A 20,775-nucleotide genomic window follows, 5' to 3' on the forward strand; every position below is an offset into this window, starting at 1 on the left:
TAACTGAATAGGTAAAAGGCTGAATTTTAATGATTACATTTGCCCTGCCTGTGCACATTTACTACTTCCTCTTTGAGGTTAAACTCATTGTCATGACAATTCAACACTAAGACTATTTACTTCTATTACTGAGGTTTCTCCTCCCCCACATATTTCTAATCGCACCCATAACCTTTACAAGAAAGAAAAGAAATTGTGCTACATTGCAATTTATAACTTAATGATACACCATGAAAATCTGTCAGCAGGCTGTATAATAATATAACACTGTAAAATGCTGCATGTGTTTCCCTCAATTGGGATTGGGCCGGATGCTTGAGGGAGGTTGATGCCAAGACATGCCTTGGCCCTGGCCACAGTAGACCCTCCTGCCCCCAGCCCCAGTGGCCAGCATGGGGCTGTGCAACTGGTCAGACATGCTCAGCCAATAGCCAGCTGTGCTCTCTTGGCAGAGGGGAGAGGGAAGTGGGTTCTCCCCCTCAACTTCAGCCCTCACGTTGAGGCCCTCCCCCACAAATTGAGCCTTCATGTTCCCCAAAACCCTTGGATGCTCACAGTTTGGGTTTTCTCACAGCTGGCAGATGGGGTTAAGGGTTATTAATTAAATAAGGAGGTCCCACCAGCTGCCTGCTGGCTGCAGGCTCCCTGGTATCCCTGAGCTGGGTGCTGGTTCAGGAGGTTCATACTAGCCCACATGGTCCCCCCTGGCCCAGCCATCCCAGCCTCCCTCCAGGAGCTCGCTGGCCCTACTGACCAGTGTTAAGTCCTGTTGCCTGTCAAACTGCCTACTGGCTGTGGTCTCTCTGGTATCTCTGAGTTCTCATGCTCATTTGAGTGGCTTTTCCCAGCTTGCTACACTTAAGTTGTAGCATCCATATGCTAAGCTAGGCAGCCAGGCATCAAGACCCTGGGCCTAAGGGAAGCATGCTTTCCCTAATTCCAGGGTCTCATTGCAGTTAAGATGCTTAGGGTCTCGTTGTATTTAAGTGACTGAGAGTGGCTGCTTTCCATGGGTGCTGACTTATATAAAAAGTGTCATGAGTTAGAGAACTCCACCTGTCCCAAAAGTGCCCCCCTGACCCAACAGCCTGTTGGTTTGGGGTGGGAATCAAGACCAAAAGTTCCTCAAGACACTCCAAAGCGGAGCACTTTCAACTGATCCTTCATTAAATGAGTGTTAATTTGTCGCACAATCAACCACTTTTAAAGCACTCTGCAGCTGTGCACATGTGTCACAGCATGGCTGTAGGGCATGTTCAGGAGGTGGATTGCATGACAAATGTAACTTCTGTCTGCACCCAGTGTGGAGGCTTGGTGGAGGACAGGGGAGAGACCACTATAGGTTTGGAGGGTGGAGAGGAGTAGAGTGGCTAGGAGCTGTTCATCTTGGGCTTCTGGAAGACTGCAAATTGATAGTTTTATCTCTGGGATGCTGACTAACAATACCCTGTAACAGCCTTGGCAAAATGGATCAAAGGTAAACCTCACCTGGAATGACAACTCTAAAAAATTTAGAGGGTACTTAGGATGGATTAACAGCCTCTAAGGAGTGAATGCTCCTGTTTTAAGAGCCTTTATGATTGCATCACGCTAAATTAGTGTCAAGCAAATGGTACCTACAGATGTACAGGAAGCAGGAGGATGCAAGTACTTTGGAACTACACAGTGATATCCTGAGAGTTATAAGGCCCTATCTTTGCTGTTCCCAGTTACACACCCTCATTCAGAAAAAAACCTGTAAATTCTAGCTTCAAGTTTGATAATATTAGGTTATTATAAAGAGGTCTTGAAAAAAAAAAGGAGAGTTTGTTTACAGACATAAAAACCCCTGAAAACCAGTGCTTTAATTTAAACTTGGTGTGCCCCTGTGCTGAGCACAGTACGTGCCCAGAAGAAGCATCACATTAGTTGGACATGGCTCTCCCAACATCTGTACAGACTGGGCACTTCAGTGGGTCTTTTTTGGTACTTTTATCTAATATTCGATTGAATCAGTTTTAGATAAAAGCACCAAAAAGTCCTGCTGAAGTGCCAAATCTATGTAAATGCTGCGTCTTCTGGTAAAGCATGTATTTTATTCTTTTTTCCATGTCTGTCAATGACCAGTGATGTTAATATGAAAAAATACACTCACTATTCAGGCACTGGTAAACAAATTTACAAAAATCTATCCCTGACGTGTTCTCTGTCCGGCAAAGAAAATGTGACAGTTCCCTCTGCACCTACTTAATAACATTTTTAGACAAAACCATCTTTCTTCAATTAAAAATTTATTAGAGGAAATATTAAGGGAGGCTCAGTGATTGTCCTAGGATCTCACCAATCAGTCACAGTATCTGACTGAGTAGAACAAAAAGATAGGAAAGGTCTTACTAACAGACATATATTTCTCTCATTTTCATATATGGAACTCAGTAGTTACCAAATATCAAGAATGTATTGTTGCTAGAGAAGGCTTACTGTATATCATCACGGAACAATATGTTCATCCGTTTATTACAATTTAATTTACATCCACAATGTTTTGCAGAAAAGTTTTGCAGTCATGTTCTCTTACTTTGTCCATTGTCAGCTCAGAAATAATAATATGACTTCAACCATACATAGCAGTGTTCATCAGGAAGGACACTACCAACGGGGATCACTTGCCCATCTCTGTTAGGCAGTTGTCTATGTGTAGCATTGAGTTACCATGCAGGAAACTCAGTCCTGAAGGTTTTGGAGTATTTCTTTAAAGCAAGAAAAATGAACAATTTCTAGGAAGGGAAATTTAGCTCTGGAAATTCTGATGACTGCCTAACTTGATCTCTGATTTGTCTTGCCATTTTATCACAGAAAGTAGCCAGAAATGACAACATATTGGAAATTACTACTTCTTTGACTATTGAGGATTATTTCCCATTGTAATCAGAATCAAGAATTCTCTCATAAACATTATTTTTTGAGGAATAGTGGTGTAGAACTCAGTGGCCATAAATTCAAAGAGTTTCAGCTAAGTTTCCCCATTTCTCTCCCATTAGGGAAAGCAAGTTTCCATCTGCCATATCCTGTGAAGGAGGCTGGGCTTTTACTTATTATACTTGCTCAACTCTGGGAGACACAGCAGAGCCATAGGGTGTGCATACACACACACACCCTAAACCCAGAACCCTTTTAGGAGCTTAAGTCCCACTAGAATCATTGAGAATTAGACCCCGCCTTCCCAAACTTGTGAGGAGCCTGGACCTAATTTATTTGCAAGTTCTAGGCATATAGTTTGTCATGATGCGTAGAGCTTCCAGATGAGGCTATTCCTGGATGCAACCCCACTTAAGTAGCAGTTTGACAGAAAGCAGTGAGGAAGCAATATTCTAATGCAGAACCTGTCTACAGTTATCCATATGACTTTTCCTTACGGGATATAGAAGGACAAGAATTCAGAAGAGATTTATGGAGAGCAGGCTTTAAAAAAAAATCACTCTCGTTTTAGAGATGATAAAGGTTTCATAGGTATTTTCTATACTTAAAATTAGGAATAGCTCTAGGACCAGGACAACTGGGTAGAACTTGGAGTACAGTCATGGTACCAGTCCCTTCATTGCTGCTCTGCTTTATTTTTAATTATTATTACGACTTATCAATTATTAGTAGTAGCCCTCAGAGTTCCACTCAGATTAAGCCCCGTTGTATGAGGTGATACACAAACATATAGCAAGAGGCATCTTCTGCCACAAATTCACTCCGAGGCACTTTATAAAATATCTACAGAGAGGTTTCTAGTGGCTCGGGGAATGGTGGTACACAGTAAAGTGTGACAAACAGCCCTTCTTCATTCCTACAAACCCTGATCTGTGGGTGCAGGTTCTACTTTATTCCCAGAAGATGTGCAAGCATGTGTGCTACTGTAAAGTGAGCATAAAACTATGAATTCTCCACCTTCTCAGATGATTTGCAATCTGGAATTTCTAAACCCTGTTTGCTCCAGACCCCAATGAATATTGCAGTCTTTAGATTAAATCAGAGCACCTTGCTTTCCCTTCTTCTTGAGAGCATTCACTGAACTACATGCTCTAGCACTATCTGAAATTAGTTTTTAATCTTTTACTTACTTTGGAGGTATTCTAACAGACTTCCATGTCTCATCAGCTCAGTAATAATATAAATTGGATCCTCTAAAGTGCAAACCGCATAGAGCTGTATAAGTTTCGGATGTCTCAGGTTCTTCATTATTTGTGCCTCCCTCAGGAAGTCTTGTGGATCCATTGAACCTGAAACAATAACAGAAAAATAAATCAGCTAAAGTTATTAAAGGCTATTCTACCTGCCCAGCAACATTGTGGGAATTACAAAGATTGTTTTCTGTCTCTTTGTAAAGTGCATTAGCATCACAAATCTTCAAACTTATTAAAGAATCAAACTTATGCAGCTGAACCTAACAACTAAGTTAAATGTGTCAGATGCATGAGGGCATAGAGCACGCATTTTATAACCCTTAGACAAATAAAGGTTAATATTGCTACCTCTGGGACAAAATGATAGAAAGACTTACATTTTAATTAATATAACAAGGCACATGGTACCTCCCTGCTCAACAGGGTTCCCATATTAAGGTCCAAAAAGGCAGGGAAAAAATGAATATTTAAATAGAGTAGAGTTTGTTAGACAAAAAAATAATAAGAATACCAAAAACTAACCCAGGAGTATAATGCATGATGTCAGTTTTATACCTTTGCCACTTGAACAACCAAAGAAAATCAGTAAGATCTCTCTATCCTATAAACACTTTACTGTAAAATAAATATCTCATGTGGAACAGCCTTATAAGGAACCTCAATATATATTATTATATTTCATACTCATAAGCATTTTAGAGTTAATGATCTTGTTAAATAAGTTCTGCTGTATCCATAACCACTATTGTATAATTTAAGCATCTGGGTAAATTAAGCCATTCAGAGATAAAGCAAACTGCCAAGGTTACATGACAGGTAAACAAGTTATTTAGGCAAAAATAAAGTAGGAAGAAAAATATTTCACTGTGGAGAAAACAAGGGTAGAAGATGAAAAGTGAAAGTTGCTTTCTGTACTGTATATTTAGAAGCTCTCTATGGATTTGAGAAAGAAGGGAAATTATATATATACTAGTATTGGTTGAGTTTAAAAACAGTTAAAATTGTTCAGGTAATTATTCTCCCATTTCAAAAACGCATAGTTTCAACAATAACAAAAAAATTATTGACACCTCAAAACTAGAGAAATTACAATTGGCTCTAGACTGACCTATGCCTTGTGATAGCACTCTTCAAACACAATCTGTTTTCCTAGTCTCAACAAGGCTGAGTCACTCTGGAAGCCAGGAAGGTAAGATTTAGAAACTTTATTTTTTTAACCTTTGGTAAGTGACAAGGTTTATTTGTGTGTTTGACCCTGATCCAGGCAGGGGTGTTTGAACTAAGTGGAACATTAGAAGGATACTAAATGGCTATACTACAAAGAATCAGCAAGCAAATCTGTTTTAAATAGGGAGCGGACAAATAAACTTGGACTGCCTCCACCAAATACCAGACATTGGTAATACCTACTGAAAGGAGATCCAAGCCTATTTCCAAATGAGGCTTTTGAGATAATGTCTTCAGGTCAATGGCCTCTATGTCCCTAAATGGCACTGAACCAAGCAGCCTACATTAATAATTAAACATAGTTAGCAATTCTATTACTTATGCAGTGTGGACATGTAAGCATCCCACATCTACTGAGTAGGCTATTCACTGGCCAGGCAGTTATGTGGCTACATACACATGTACCGAGACAGTACAGGAGGGGATCATGGCACATCCTCCCATTTTGAGCCCTAATTGCTGAGAGATTAAGGACTTACCCAAAAAGCGGGAAGACAAAGTTCTAGGGCAAAGACATAGAAAGGACCTCTTTGGCTGGCATCTAACACAGCCAGTAATCGTGAGGTTTTGTCCAACCATGTGACTTATGGGGTGCACTGGGCATGTGTACATAACTATGTACCTGCCTGGTCGGCCTATAAGCTACTGGGTGTACACAGTAGCTATGTAGATGCTTACATGTCCCACTGATTTGATAATAAGAAAGGCCTGGTAGAAACAGACAGTTACCTTAAGTTGACTCTGAAATTTGTGATGGACACTTGCTCCTCTTATGTGATGATTCACACAAAATTTTATAGGAGGTCATTAGAAGGGCTTGTGAGATATAGAAGATTTCAATGATATTGATAAGTGGATGGTAGTCAATTATACATGTCCTTCTTAAACAAAGACTATACAAATTTTCATCTACCTGTCAGCAGGAAGCAAGGACCTCAGTGGGCTCAAGGTCCAAATGAGGCAAAGATTATGAAAAAACATCCATTTGTTACTGAATTCACACCAAAAAGTGTACCAAAGGACAGCTATGCAGTTTTACTGGATTTCCAAATAATATCAATGGCTAGAAATACCACCATAAGCATTTGTAGTACTCCATGCTTAATCTCACAGTAGTCCATTTGTTTACCATCTTACGGCTATACTTCTGTGACATACTGCCCTAGGGTTGACCCTGCAGGCCAACCAGAAGCTGACTTTGTGGAGCATTGTGGTGTTCCACCTTTAAAAGTAAATTAAGAATGCATAACTCATTATTTGGAAAATATTTGAGAGACTGCCATAAAGAAGGAAGACATCAAAGCTGGACAGGCATTTCTCTGAGACAGGAATAGTGCATCCTGTATTTGTGCAAGGCACCAGTTGACCCTTGAGGTTCCTTCTAACCCTACATTTTCATAAGTCTATGATTAGCTGACACACCAATTCCATATTCAAGGTCCTGGTCTTCATTTAAAATCCTAAAATGGCTTAAGAATCAGCTGACTCAGAGGCCATTAAATCCCCCCACCTGATTAACTGTACATTTCAATGGGTCACTCCAATGCTAAGATATCTGAACCTGAGCCTTCTTACAATACAGACTTTCTTACAATTTAACCACATTGTTAAGTTATCCCAACTCTTTGAAGCCAACTGCTAAAATCTAATCAGTTTACAAAACCAACTAAAATAGTGATATGATATGAGTTCTTCCCATTAAAGAAAACTATGCATCTCTTAGTGATAGTGGGTGTGTCTACACATGCATTTACACTGGCTTAAATTTACTGTGCAGTAAATTACTGTGCAGTAAGCATCTACACGTGCAGGCATTAAAGTGCATTAACACTGTGTGTGGACTGACTTGGGACTAAAGTTAATCCCAAGTTAGTCCACATACACAGTGTTATTGTGCATTAATGCATTTACACAGGTGTTACTGCACAGTAACTAATCAGGCCTAATCAGTAACTACCTGCATGAGGCAGGTATCAAATTTACACTCAAGTCAGCATAAGTCACTACATTTACTGTACAGTATGGGCATGCATAAGTAGACATGCACCAACACTACCAAATAATTTTGGTTACTATGCAGTAACTACACATGTGTAGATGCACCCAGTAATGGCTGGATGATGTGCAACTTCAAATCTGAGAGTAAAATTAGAAGGTTTTTTTTTCTTTGGAAATGTATTGATATAATAAAGGAAAAGATTTCACAAAAATAAGCAGTGATAAAAATCAATGTATCTTTATTTATTTTATATTAAATATTTTTCTGTTTTTTTATTCCTTAAATATTTATATCTAACTTGATTTCATTCTAAAATAATTGGATTTAACTTCTATTGGTTTGCTCAAATAGATTTTTTGTTTTCATTTAAGCCTTAGTTTGTATTTTTAAATAGTAGGAACTGCATAGTCACATAGCCCCAGTAAGCTTCTAACCTTTGCTTTACACTTAAAAAATTATGAGCAAGTAGAAATTTAGCTAAAGAAAACAATCTGGCCTCATTAATACAGTTTTCTAAGATATTTACTGTAGTGGGGTCAGGGAGATTGTCTAGAGTAGGAGTCTGAGAAACTTGCTTCCTAGAAATAAGAAAAGTATTTACTTGTTACATTAGGGGTTGGTTAAAACATGTCTGCTATGTAATTGGTAAATAAATGCCAGTGGATTTGTTTGAGAAAAAATATAGAAACCAATATCAGCATCAAGTTTGTTACGTAAGATTCTGAAAAGTCACTCAAAGCTATTAAGTAAAATTAAGTTGATTTCACTTGTAATTTTGGAATGATCAAAACTATATATTTTGTGAATAAACGCAATTAAATTGTGTTTTAAAATAAAACAAAACAAAATCAGATTTGACCAGCAAGTTGTTGAGATCTGAAGACACTGAAAGAAAAGAGCATGCTGAGGAGACAGACAACAGTCAATGGGTATTTTTACACATGCTCCAAGAGGCACGGAGGGGCGGGGCTTTAATTAGTGAGCCGCACTACCTCTAAGTGCCCAAGCCTCACATGTATCGGTGTCCCTGTGCCGAAAAATAGCAGTGGGATGCTATTTTCAGCACAAGGACACTGATACATGTGACACTAGTCTGCTGGAGTACATTTATTTCCATTTCCCTGTTCAAGTTAATCAAGTCTGCTCTGACACGCTGGAATTCCAACACCTCCGAGCTGGCTCCCTGCCTCTCTATAGGAGCCCAATGAGGTAGCAATGTTGTAAAAATGGTTACATGGAAGATGAAAGTAGCTAAGCTGAGAGTTATTACTGTTACAGAAGACACATTGCTCAGTACAATACCTGGCATGAGACAGTAATGCTCCAAAGCTTACTATCTAAACAGAAAAAACAACAAAACAAACAAAGCACAGAGAGAAGATGTGACTTGACCACATTCATAGAGCAGGCCAGTGGCAGAGCCATAAAGAAATAGAAATAAGGTCTCTTAACTTCTCAACTGGTCCCTGATCCCCTGGATCATTTTACTTCTCAGAAAACAATGGGAATTAGAACCATAATGAAATAAAGATGATGTTCTACATGCATTTAGGTTTATTTATGACCCTATAACCTAGTGATACTGATTTCCCATTCAAGAAATGATTGTGTTCTGCTGCACCATTCATACAGAAATCCCCTGAACATCTGACCTATTTTTGTTTTCCACATCAATGCCTAAAGCAGCACATATCACTTAGCCGGAATATAAGATCTAGACAAAAATGAAGGATCAAATAGCAAAATTATAGAGAGAGAGAAAATGATGCTATTATGTTCTTTAAAAGTCAGTCCAAATATTGCTAGTTTCAACAAAAAATCTGTAGCTTCTGGCTTGCTGGTCTCCAGGCAAGTCAGCTTAGTCATTGTGCCCTGGAGGTGATATTGTAACAAGGGAACTCTTATTTCCCAGTGTCATTCGTGAAATGACACAATGCTAGAGCAATTTGCTGCCAGACGGTGATTAGTACCACCATTGACCTACCTCTTTTAGTCCCTTGTATAACTTTTCAGCCTAAGGTGGTTCACACATGTATGTCTGTGCCTGTGTGCAAGCTCCCAGTGGACAAATTATTCTTCTCTGGGAAATGTAAATAATTATAAGAATGCATTACTAAGACTTTCATTTGAAGCCTTAAGTGACCGTTCTGAATCATGTCTGAATATAGCTTCTTAGTGTTTTGGGCTCTCCATATATATTACAGCAAGGTTATTGTATTGTGAAGAGAATTAATACAGAAATACTAAATGTTCTGCTGGTATCTCACTCTTGAAAGTACAGTTTTCTATCTAAGGGACTAATTTTGGACTCTACATAAAAATTAAAAGGAGTCTGAATACTATTAGGGAATAAAGCAGCATTGATATCAAAAGGGATATAATCAGTTGTAAATATTAACATAATATGACAGCTTGTCTGAGACTCACAGATGAAGCTAGCCTAAGATAACAAAACATTTTCAAATATTGATGTATTAATAAAAGATATTAAGGGTGTTTCACAGGACTTGGTATTATTTTAATCAAAAGACTTCAGTTTAATTAGTAGTCTTGTGACTCTTTCTGTGAGGTTAATGGAAACCCTGTCTAAATGTAAAAACCAAAGACCAATCATTCTGACATTTTGAAGGGCTCCATAATCCAACATTGGCAGGGTCAGAAATTGGTCTTCAAGCAGTCAGGGGAAAAAATTGTTCATAATCAATATGGATTTCATCTTCTGATCCTCTATTCTATTTAGTTTCTTAGAACTGGCCAGAAATTTTCTGATACCATTATGTTTCTCTGAAAAGTATCAACTCATCCCTTTCCCATAGAAACCTGTCTAATTTCTCTGGACTCTCATCTTCCAAGGTTCACAGCTCCAAAATTGTTAATTGTGCACAATGTATAGGAACTAATAAATCCAGAGCTTTTAGAGCTTCTGGTTCCAGGACAGCAGGCCATGCAGACTGCCCCAAGAGTGGGATGTATATAAGCAGAGAAAGGGGGAGGGGACAACCAGCAGCCAGAAGCATGGGAAATACCCATAGCAGAACATAGGCATTGCTATGCCTGAATTGTCCCCAAACAGTGCCTGTCCAACCTCTTCTTGAAAACCTCCAATGAGAATGTTTTCTTTTAGAAACATGACATTTCTGAAATAATTGTTTTTAGGGGACTCCTGGGGATGGGAGGGCATTTTCCAGTTTACAGGAAATTTGAAAAGCTTGGCTATATTCCTAAATAGTATGAAAAACCATTTTTGAAATATCAACATTAACAACATATTGGAAACCTTAAGTTTTGTTCAGCTCCAATTGATCCTGAAAATGGTATATCAATACCACTGCCTGCATCTCTCTAGGACTTGTGTTTTTCCTGGAGCCAAATAATGTCCCAGGTAAGTAAATGTTGTTAATGTATTAAAAAATAATTCCAGAGAGGGAAAATATACCTTATAATAAGAGACTTAAAAACTTCAATCTATTTGGCTTATCAAAAAGAAGAGACAGAATTTTTTAACCATTGGATTATAATATGGAGAAAAGCAAAGCCTTCTATCAATTGATGTCTTCAAATCAAGATGGGATAGCTTTTTCAAATGTTGTACCAAAGGCATGGCTGAATTCAAGGGCTACCAGATGAGATTTAATGGCCTGTGGTAGTCAGGTAGTTGGACTGGGTGATCTAATATCTCTAATGCCCCTTCAGGAGTGCAAATGCTATGTATCTATAAAACTGGCTTGTTCTGACCTCTATTAGAGAAAAAAAAAAACCTATTGTGTGTGATAAAGCTATAGTTAAATGCAAATGGGTCTAGAATTGAATTCATGCCTAAAATGGATACCATTAAATATTTAATAAAAACAAAGCACAATGCATAATACAAAGTAGAACTGGCATTGTTTTTAATTTCTAGGAGATAAATTAACAAATCTCTGGATTCCCCATGTGAATCATTAAAACCGCTTATTTTAAAAATATTTAAATTAATATTTAATGGTGTTTATTTTAATTATGAAAGATCTGAAAAATCAAAGATTTCCATGCTCAAAGGTTGGGATGCAGAGGTTCCAGAGTGCAAGCAGCACATTTTACCATAAAATATTAATTTTAAAAAATCAAACTCTTATGAAAAAAGCACATTAAAATGTTTGAACACAGAAGTGGTTTACTACAATGTATTCCTACATGAAATATCTTATAAAGATATCAATACCAGAATCAAATTGTACAATTGTGAAGTCAGTGGGAATCTTTCCATTGCCTTCAATAAGGTCATAGAAAATTGGAATGGAAGACAAATAAGATTGTTCAGTCCATTTTCCTTAGCAAAGTAGGGCAACACCTACAGTACAGTGCTTACAGTTTTGTTCAGTCTTGCTTTATTGTCACAGATGGTGGGATATCCAGCAGTCCCCTTCACTATTGTTTTGCTCTGATAGTGCCAAAATTGCAACATAAACTATACTTATTTACTAATTTGGCATAAAATTTTCAATTTTATGTAACAAATCTATTTCCATACTTTATTTATGTGATGAGATGTTATCGCTTATAGTCTATGAAGCAATAAATGAATGCTGGTATTGATTAATGTCCAAAAGGAAGCAGCAGTGACTGTGTAACATACCTCAACAGCCATTCCTATGATTACAGCTTTCCTAGAACAATCATAAATATGACCATTAAAAATAGAGGGAGAAGGGGTTTTACTTTTTTCCTTCTTGCAGAAGTATTGTGCTACATATTTCTGACTTTCCAATGACAGCCATGTAAACATAAGCAGGGTGATGAACAAGGGTCAAAAGAGACTACTGCAGAAGGGAGAGCTGTGGCTGGGCATATGCAATAATCCAGTAGGGGCCAACTTTTTTGAAAGGTGTGACAAAAATTAGCTCCATAACCTTCTCAGGTGCCACTCTGATTCCTTTTCCCTGCCTGATTTGCTACTCTGTTTTCTGTTGCCTGCCCTATCTTCCTCTGAGCTGCCTGTCCCCTCCCCAGTCTGCCACATACCACACAAAGAAACTGTCCATGCCAATTTTGGCAGCCATGCCACAAGCTGGTCACCTCTACAATAATCAATACCCTTCATGAGGGAATGAGATGAATTTTCTGCTATCTCACCTGCTAGCTATGTGGCAGAATTCTAACTGTACCCAATGGCAGTGGTGCCACCCATCATTTAACATACTACTCATGACCTTTTTTTTAAAAGGAAGCAAACTGCATTTATGACAAAGGGGAAGATGTGGCTGAAGTAGATCTGACAGCTTTGTTTCATTTTAGTATTAACAGGGAAGTTTGTTTCACAGAGAACTGATAGTATGCGGTGAGTTATTAATTCATGGCAGCAGCAGTCCCTCACTGTAAGGATGACAGTCTTTCTATAAATAGGGAAGTCTTTGGTGAGTCCACAGATGACTGAGGAGGCTAAACCAAGATCTGCATGTTTGACTGCAGATGTGGCAAATAGTTTTTGGAGGAAAGAGTAGATAGATCTTGGTGATGTTGGGTGATCATTCGTTCCCTTTGTCTCTTTCATCTATCTGCCTCCATAGTGAGATGAGTTGGCTCAAAATAATTGATGCCTTGTTGTACATTACAGTGCCACTGGAGACAATTCTGCCCGAGTCTCCCAGGTATTGATGTTAATATCACACTTCTTTAGACTGGCCTTCAAGGTGTCAAGATGTCTTCTTTTGCCCATCACTACAGCAGTACCCATCAATGAGTTAGAAGTATAGGATCTGTTTTGGGAGCTGGTTATCTATATTAATAAAAGTGTGTGTGTGTGTGTGTGTGTGTGTGTGTGTGTGTGTGTGTGTGTGTGTGTGAGCACCACACCTCCAAGACCATGATACCTAGACACCTGAAACTTTGCATGCATACTAAGGGGACCCTGGGGACATGCACCTGGGTGCTTTTTTTTTTTTTATTTGGCTCAAAAAAGTTTTTGCCAATTTTTTGATCTATACTACATAACCCCCTGTGTCAGGTCAGCCCCAGGAAGCAGAATAAATTTGCATGTGCAAAACATTCTTTAGCAAAGGTCAAAGCTCCTGGCCAAGGTCAACTGGTACAGCTGGAGAAGGCTCCACATTTAGGAGTATTCTCCTAAGGGTTGTGGTTGGGACTGGTTAACAGGACCTGGGAGCACCCGCAGGCAGAGTGACAGCTTAAGGAAGGTCCAGGGAGAAAACTGTACTGGACCTTCTCAGAGACTGATTAGGGGGTTGTAAGAGGCATTCCCTGTAAGGCAATGTACAAGAAGCAAACTTGCCAAAAATAGGCTTGCAAAAGCTGCAGTCAGAGCAGCTAAGACTCCAGAGCAGCAAGTTGCAAGATGAGAAACAAACAGAGCAGCAATGGCTGCATCCAGAGCACATGAAACTCCTGCACAGCAAGCTGCAAACAGAGCAGAAATGACTGCAGACAGGAACCAGCCCTGGAGGGAAAAAGAAAACTCTGCATTCTTCTACAACCCAGCCTTGGATTATGGTTCTGATCCATTAGTTGCAATTGGCTCAATGGCGACTTCTTGCAGCCACTGCCTTGCAATGAGATGGAAAGGAGAAGCTCCAGGGATATGCTGCAACAGTGGCAAGGTTCAACTGCCCCAAGTGAAATGATCCTCCTGAGCCCCTTCATACATTGTTGACAGGCAACACTCCAGATGCACGTCATTTCCAAAGCAACATTAGAAGATACAAGTCATGCTTCCAAATGACATCTTCTGGCACCACAAAAGACATCAGAGAATCTGGCTACACGCCTACATTTAAAGTGCAGGATTGGCAGTCTGATGCCACTCCCTAATGAAGAGCCTAAATTCCTGCAGATCTACTTCATGGGTGACAATACAAAGCAGGCTGAAGAGCGTTGCAACAATGTCATTCAAACCAACCTGTGGGTGGTGCTGCAGTTGCAAGACATGCTCCACAAGGAAAACAACTATGTTCACAGTTTCAAGTGTGCCACGGAGAAGATGACTCCAGAGTATAATGTTGTCATTCATGCAGACAAAACTCCAGCTGGTGAGCATGAGCGGCACTTCAATGCACCCACAACATCAGACGTGGCTGTCATTCTGGCTGGTGAACAACATGGCAATCGAGATATTGTGTTGCAACTTAGGAACAACTCCCTCCAGAGAATGGCTGAGACACACTGATCATATGATGCACTTCAGTATCCACAAATTTTCTGGCAGGGTGATGATGGCTACCATTTTGAAGTGTGACAAACAAACCCAGCATTGGGGCTGCCAACTCAAAAGAAGATTTCTGCCATGGACTTTTATGCCTACAGGATGATGTTGTGAGCTAGAAGTTTCAATCACATCTTGCAATGCAAAGATCACTTCCACCAATTTGCTGTGGTGCACCAAAATTGAAGCAGAAAGGTTGAGATTCATTCAAATGAACCAAAAGAAACTGAGAGTTGAAAACTATGTTCACCTCAGGGATGCCATGAACAATGATGGAGATGCTGCCAATGTTGGCCAACTGGTCATCTTGCCTTCCAGTTTCACAGGTGTGCCTCGCTACATGCATGAGCACACACAGTATGCCATGACATATGTACAAAACTATGAGACTGTCCCAGACACCAATGAGGCAGTCAGCTACCCAACAGAATTTCTCAATTCTCTCAAACAACCAGATGTGCCTTCACACAATCTGGAGCTCAAGATTGGTGTACCCATCATTCTTCTCAGGAATCTGGACCCAACAGCACTCTGCAATGGAACGTGATTGGCTGTCAAGAAGCTCATGCCACATGTCATTGAAGCCACCATCATGACTGGCCATGCAGCGGAACAGGATGTCTTCATTCCATACATTCCAATCATTCCCTCTGACCTGTCATTTCCATTTAAACAGCTCCAGTTCCCTATCTGCCTCAGGTTTGCCATGAGCATCAACAAGGCACAGGGACAATCACTCAAAGTTGTTGGCCTCAACCTGTGAAACCCATGCTTTTCTCATGGCCAACTCTATATTGGTTGTTCCAGAGTTGGCAATGGCAAAAACCTTTTCATCTTGGCACCAGATGGCAAAACATGCAACACTGTCTATCCTGAAGCTCTACATGAATAAAAAAGTGTCAAACATTTTTCTATCCCGTCATAAACTGGGATAGAAAAATGTGATGTGAAATCCTCAGTGCTATGCTTAAGTCTTACAAAGTAAATAAGTAATTCTACCTCACAATTCAGTTGTTTAATACATTTGAATGTTCAACTTTTATAGGGTTTTGGTATGACCAAAGCTCACAGCATCAAGCTGTATCACACAAGTAAAATAGGGTACAAAACTAAATACATACACACAGTTTATTAGTAGAGGGAAATAAGATAAGATTAAAATTTGATTACTGCAACCCGTGCGAAGCCGGGTACTTTGGCTAGTTGGAAATCCTTATGACATATCCTGTCCAATGAAGCTGGTGCCATAGAAACACTGTTTCAATGCTGATGGTGTTTGCCTGTGCCAGAATGCTGGCATTAGTTCTTCTGTACTTCTAAGTTATATGGAGGATTGGAGTTCTTCTGTACTTCCAATTGGATATGTAGGACATAACTGAAGGTTACATTCCAAAGTGTTTAGGTGTTTCCAATATGCCATCCAAACTTCACATCCACACAATAGGTTAAAGATGACAACAGCTTGGTAGACACAAAGTTTGGTTTGGTTCCTAATGTCATAGTCATTAGTTTGGCTTCTATTCTATACAGGAAAACATACAGTTCTCCAGCAGACCCTCTATATGCTTAAAGAAGGGTGTTTGTACCCAAAAGCTTGCAAAGAACAATTTTTCCAACTATTTAGTTGGTCCAATAAATGATATTGCATTTACCCAAAGAACCTTGTCTGCCTATAACCATCAAAGACATTATTTCATAGAGTTATCAATAGGAAGATCGCCAAACACTTTACAAGAGTTTGGAAAAATATTAGCCCCATTTTAGAAAGAAGCAGAGAGAGATTAAGATCAAAATAGTTTTAAAAAAACCAAACATGTTGGGAGCCCAACATTGCCACTGATTTACACTGTTCAACCTAATACACCTCGAGCCTGATTTTAAAGATGCTGAGCTCTGACATTTCAAAAGCTGGACTAAGGATTCTGATACCCTTTGAGAATCAGTACAACTATGCATCAAGCTGAGTACCCTAAAGATCAGGACATCCAAGATCATTAGTCTTTCTTTTAAACCTTAATATCTTTCTACCCAATGTTTCCTTTTGCAAGATCAAGGGATGAAGCAAGAATTTCTTGACTTACAGAAGTGATGAAAAATCAAAAGTGGAATCATGCTTTTAAATGTAGAGTGCTGGGAGAAGTGAAATATATGTTAAACTTGTCAAACTTCTGTTAGAAAAAGGGGAAAAAAGACAATCTGGCACTATCCTCCTTTCAGACCCCATGCTCTCACTCATTTAGGGAAGTAAGCTTTCTCTGCTTTGTTTTATAAATTGTCTTCCAAAGAAGTTTGCAATATGGAAGGTTCTGATAATTGATAATAAATCAGAGAAGCCAAGTTGTATGATCAGGAGAGAAGGCAAAAACATAATTAAAAAAAATGGGATAAACTGCGGTTTTCATTAGGATGATACAAATAATTAAACACTTTTGGCTCATTAGCCAATCCAAAAAAAATCTAATAATAAATCATTTTACAGGAACCTGAAACTTAAAATAATAGCTTTTTCTAGTTAAGCAGAGTCAAAACAAGTTACATTGTAAACTGAATGAAACCATGTGCTTGACATTCAACAAAAAGGTTTCCTTCATTTTCATGTTTGTTTCAAGGTGTTTCCTTAAACTGAAGCAAATTTATATATAAAACACGTTTCAAAAAGAAAAATTGAAAGGAAATAAAAATCAAAAAGAGCCTTCCACTTCGGAACACAACTCTGCTATATGCTCTGCGTGGGTGTCCACCCACAAAAAAAGTTTGACGTGCAATTGTTGTATTTCATCCAGAATTTGATAGGGCAGGGAAGGGGAAGAGGAAAGGAAAGGAAAGGAAAGATAATCCTTTTCCCAAGATCCTTCTAATCAAAAGTTATTTTAATAAAGACAGTAAAAAGCCAATAATTCATTTGAGGCTACCTATTCTATTTGCTTCCCTTCCTCACACCCTCTATTTAATGATCTCTTATTTTATGCTGTTGTTTAAAAATTATGCTTCATTGTTCAGGGCAATCTTCTTTCCCTCTCAATAATCTGTATATCTGCTGTGTCAGATGCTTAAGAGGATTTAACTCAGGTGACCTAATTCTAGTAAATCATTAATGCCAGAAACAAACAGTATCTATGAAGTAAGTATGTCTCACATAGCCTTATATACGGGGCTTCCATGTTGTAAGAAGCCCCATATATGAGCTTTTCCTTCACTTAGAATCTAGTGGAAAAAGTCTTTTTTTTTTGTTTCAGTTGCTTTGCGCATATTGCAACTATTGTTTCAATGTCAATAACCCATTTAAGCACATGGTTAAGTCTACCTCTATTCAGGAAAGTGTTACAGGTTTTTTAAAATAAGAATTTTCCTGAATCCAACCTGTTACAACAAAAGCATTTTGAATCATTTTAAATGAAACACATTATGGTGTTATCACTTGGGTGCCTATGGGATTTATGCTATCTCCTGGTACATGTTATTGCTTTATGAGGTAAAAGAAATTTAAAAATAATTAAATATGTAAAGAAAAAAATCAATTAGAAGCTACATTATTCACAAAGGATCCACAAGGAACATCAGCAATTAGTAGAGTATGCCAGTACTTCTACTGCTATCACATTTCCAATTATTATTTAGACTCAGGCATTTTATTTTATATAACTCTAAACAGCAACAGGAAAATTTATGTACTACAGATTCTATACCAATAAAATATTATAGTAATATAGCGGACTAGCAGACGGAGTTTTACAGATTATAGATTAAAGCTAAACTGATTGCTTCAGCTACTGATAAAATACGATGAAACAGACCAGCTATTTGGTTTTCCATGTGGTGTGCAAAGGCAAACAACAAAAGACCCAAAAGAATCAGTCATGGGGAGGCAGCCTGTCTAACTTCAGTGAAAAGTGCCATGGGATCATCAAAGGATCTCAAGGTACAAGGGCCACATTTTACATACCTTTAAAAAGATGAGTTCCACAAGTCTTTAAGCATTAGTGTTTTTCTCTAAGAGAGTACTTGCAAAATATAACAAGTACTGTAGTCAGCAAATCTGAGTGATGCTTGACATACCTGGCTTCAATGTTTTGATAGCCACTGGGGTATTGTGATTCCATAATCCTTCCCACACCTCACCAAACTGGCCAGAGCCTAATTTTTTCAACAGTTTCAGAGATTTTCGGTCAATCTCCCAATGATCCACCGTTTTGTATGACAAATCAAAAGGAGTAGGAATTTCTTTCTGGGGTAGGAAAAAAAGAAACAACACAAATACTACATATTTTGTTTCAGGATTGTGTGTCAATCTTTGTTGTACACATTCCAAATGAAGTTTCAATTATAAAGAGTGAATATTTACATGAAGCATGCTTGATGAAGAATACATATCAGAATGTATAGCTTTACTATAAAATTCAAATCTTATTACAAAAAAGGTTATTTTAGCTCCAAAGAAGATACCCCTACATAAAAAAGAAATCATCCCCCAGCAAGTTTTTTGAACAGTGAAATATTGCCTGCTTGAACTTGATGGTTTTGTCTCCGTAATTACTTATAGACAGCAAAAGTCATGAACTTGACGATTTCATCTCAATATACGTTTACACACAGCTATTCATAAATCACAAGTTGGCACATTTTCTCCTCTAGCTACAAAATTATTTGTCCAAAATGCAATAGTGTTTTATTATTAATGTCTCAGCCTCAAGAATGAAATAGTACTGCTACCCACGACCTCCTAAAATAATCAGATCATCACCATTTTGCAAACTAATATCTTATGACTGATAACTAAAAGGTTAGTTGAAAAAATTTCTTTCACAATTCAGAACAAGCTTTACCTTTATACATGGGTTCCCAAGTGTTACACAGAGTCCATCACCGTCCTTACTATAGTAGTCAACAAAATCTTTCAAGGTTTTAAAAATCTTCCTTCTGCTTAAAAAAAATGTCCCTTCATCCATCTTTCTGATCCTGTAGTGTTTCACAGTTGTTCCATCAAAAACTAAAAATAAAATAAATAAATAAATAAAGATATATTGAGTTCCCAGGTGCTAAATATGTACAGTAGTACAGTATAGTAGTACTGCACAATAACACAGTCATTCAGTATAGATTTTAGCCATGTTTTCAAGCCAGGTAATTATAGTTAAACTCTTATATGGATATTGAAGTACCTAAATAAAAATGCCCTCATTTTTTCAGATGCCAAGCATTCATACATCACCCTCCCAAAATCCAGCTCTGAGTATTTAGAAACCAAAAATGAATTTAAAAACCAGTCAAACTTGAAAATTCGGGCCTATAGAATTGGCCCAGAGATACAGAAAGAGGTTCTCTGTCGGCAATTCCCACTTCTTGGCCATGTCCACACATGCACTTTAATGGACAGTAGCCTAATTTACTGTGCATTAATGTGTCATGTCCAAAATTGTGCTAATACATTAATGCACAGTAAAAATAGGTTATTGCGTATTGTCACTAAAATAGCATGCACTTTTGCTACTGTGCCTTAGGGCAGCTGAATGCGCATTTATTCAGTACCTCACATTAGAGGTACTAAATTTAATACGCAGCAGCAAAAGTGCATTAATGAATGTGTAGATGTGCCCCTTGTGTCTGTCACAAAAGACAATAAAGATTATCTCATTCAACAGCACAATTTCATCTCTTACTAACATCACATACATTGGTGCTGACATTCCAAATAGCAAGTTCTGGGCTGGCAGAGATTTAAAAGAGAACTAAAACATACCAGATGTACTTCGTGAGGTTCTGAGCACCTGCAACTCCCACAGATATCATCAAGACCTGCAAGAGCTGAACATGTGCGAAAAATCCTGCTGATAATAGCATAGTATTTTGCTTTTGAATGGTAAATGTTTACAATTCTATCTGTAAACACATTATTGGTTATACTCTGTATGCAGAGAAGCACACATTTTCAGTCTTGGAAAAGATTATCAAAGAGGTCATCCTTAACAGACTAGCTGATGGCAATATCCTGAGAGACAGCCAGCACGGGTTTGCTGCGGGTAGGTCTTGCTTGACCAATCTCATTTCCTTTTATGACCAGGTGACCAGTCACTTGGACAAGGGAGAAGAGATTGATGTCATATATCTTGACTTTAAAAAAGCCTTCGATCTGGTATCCCATGATCACCTCTTGGCAAAACTGGCTAACTGTGGCCTCGACCTCACCACGATCTGCTGGCTGGAGA

At 38.5% G+C, this 20,775-nt stretch overlaps 1 protein-coding gene across 1 annotated transcript in view; it reads right to left on the bottom strand.

Annotated features, from left to right (window-relative positions):
• The window catches only part of FRK (fyn related Src family tyrosine kinase), a 94,286-nt gene that overhangs the window by 14,163 nt on the left and 59,348 nt on the right, over positions 1-20,775 (bottom strand). The window contains exons 3-5 of the mRNA XM_006278721.4: positions 19,396-19,559; positions 18,629-18,797; positions 4,089-4,247 (exon numbers count right to left, since the gene is read on the bottom strand). Of these exons, the coding sequence (XP_006278783.3) occupies positions 4,089-4,247; positions 18,629-18,797; positions 19,396-19,559 (492 nt within the window). The remainder of the gene's footprint in view (positions 1-4,088; positions 4,248-18,628; positions 18,798-19,395; positions 19,560-20,775) is intronic.

This window comes from Alligator mississippiensis, chromosome 1 (assembly GCF_030867095.1).
Source record: "Alligator mississippiensis isolate rAllMis1 chromosome 1, rAllMis1, whole genome shotgun sequence".
Taxonomy (NCBI): Eukaryota; Metazoa; Chordata; order Crocodylia; family Alligatoridae; genus Alligator; species Alligator mississippiensis.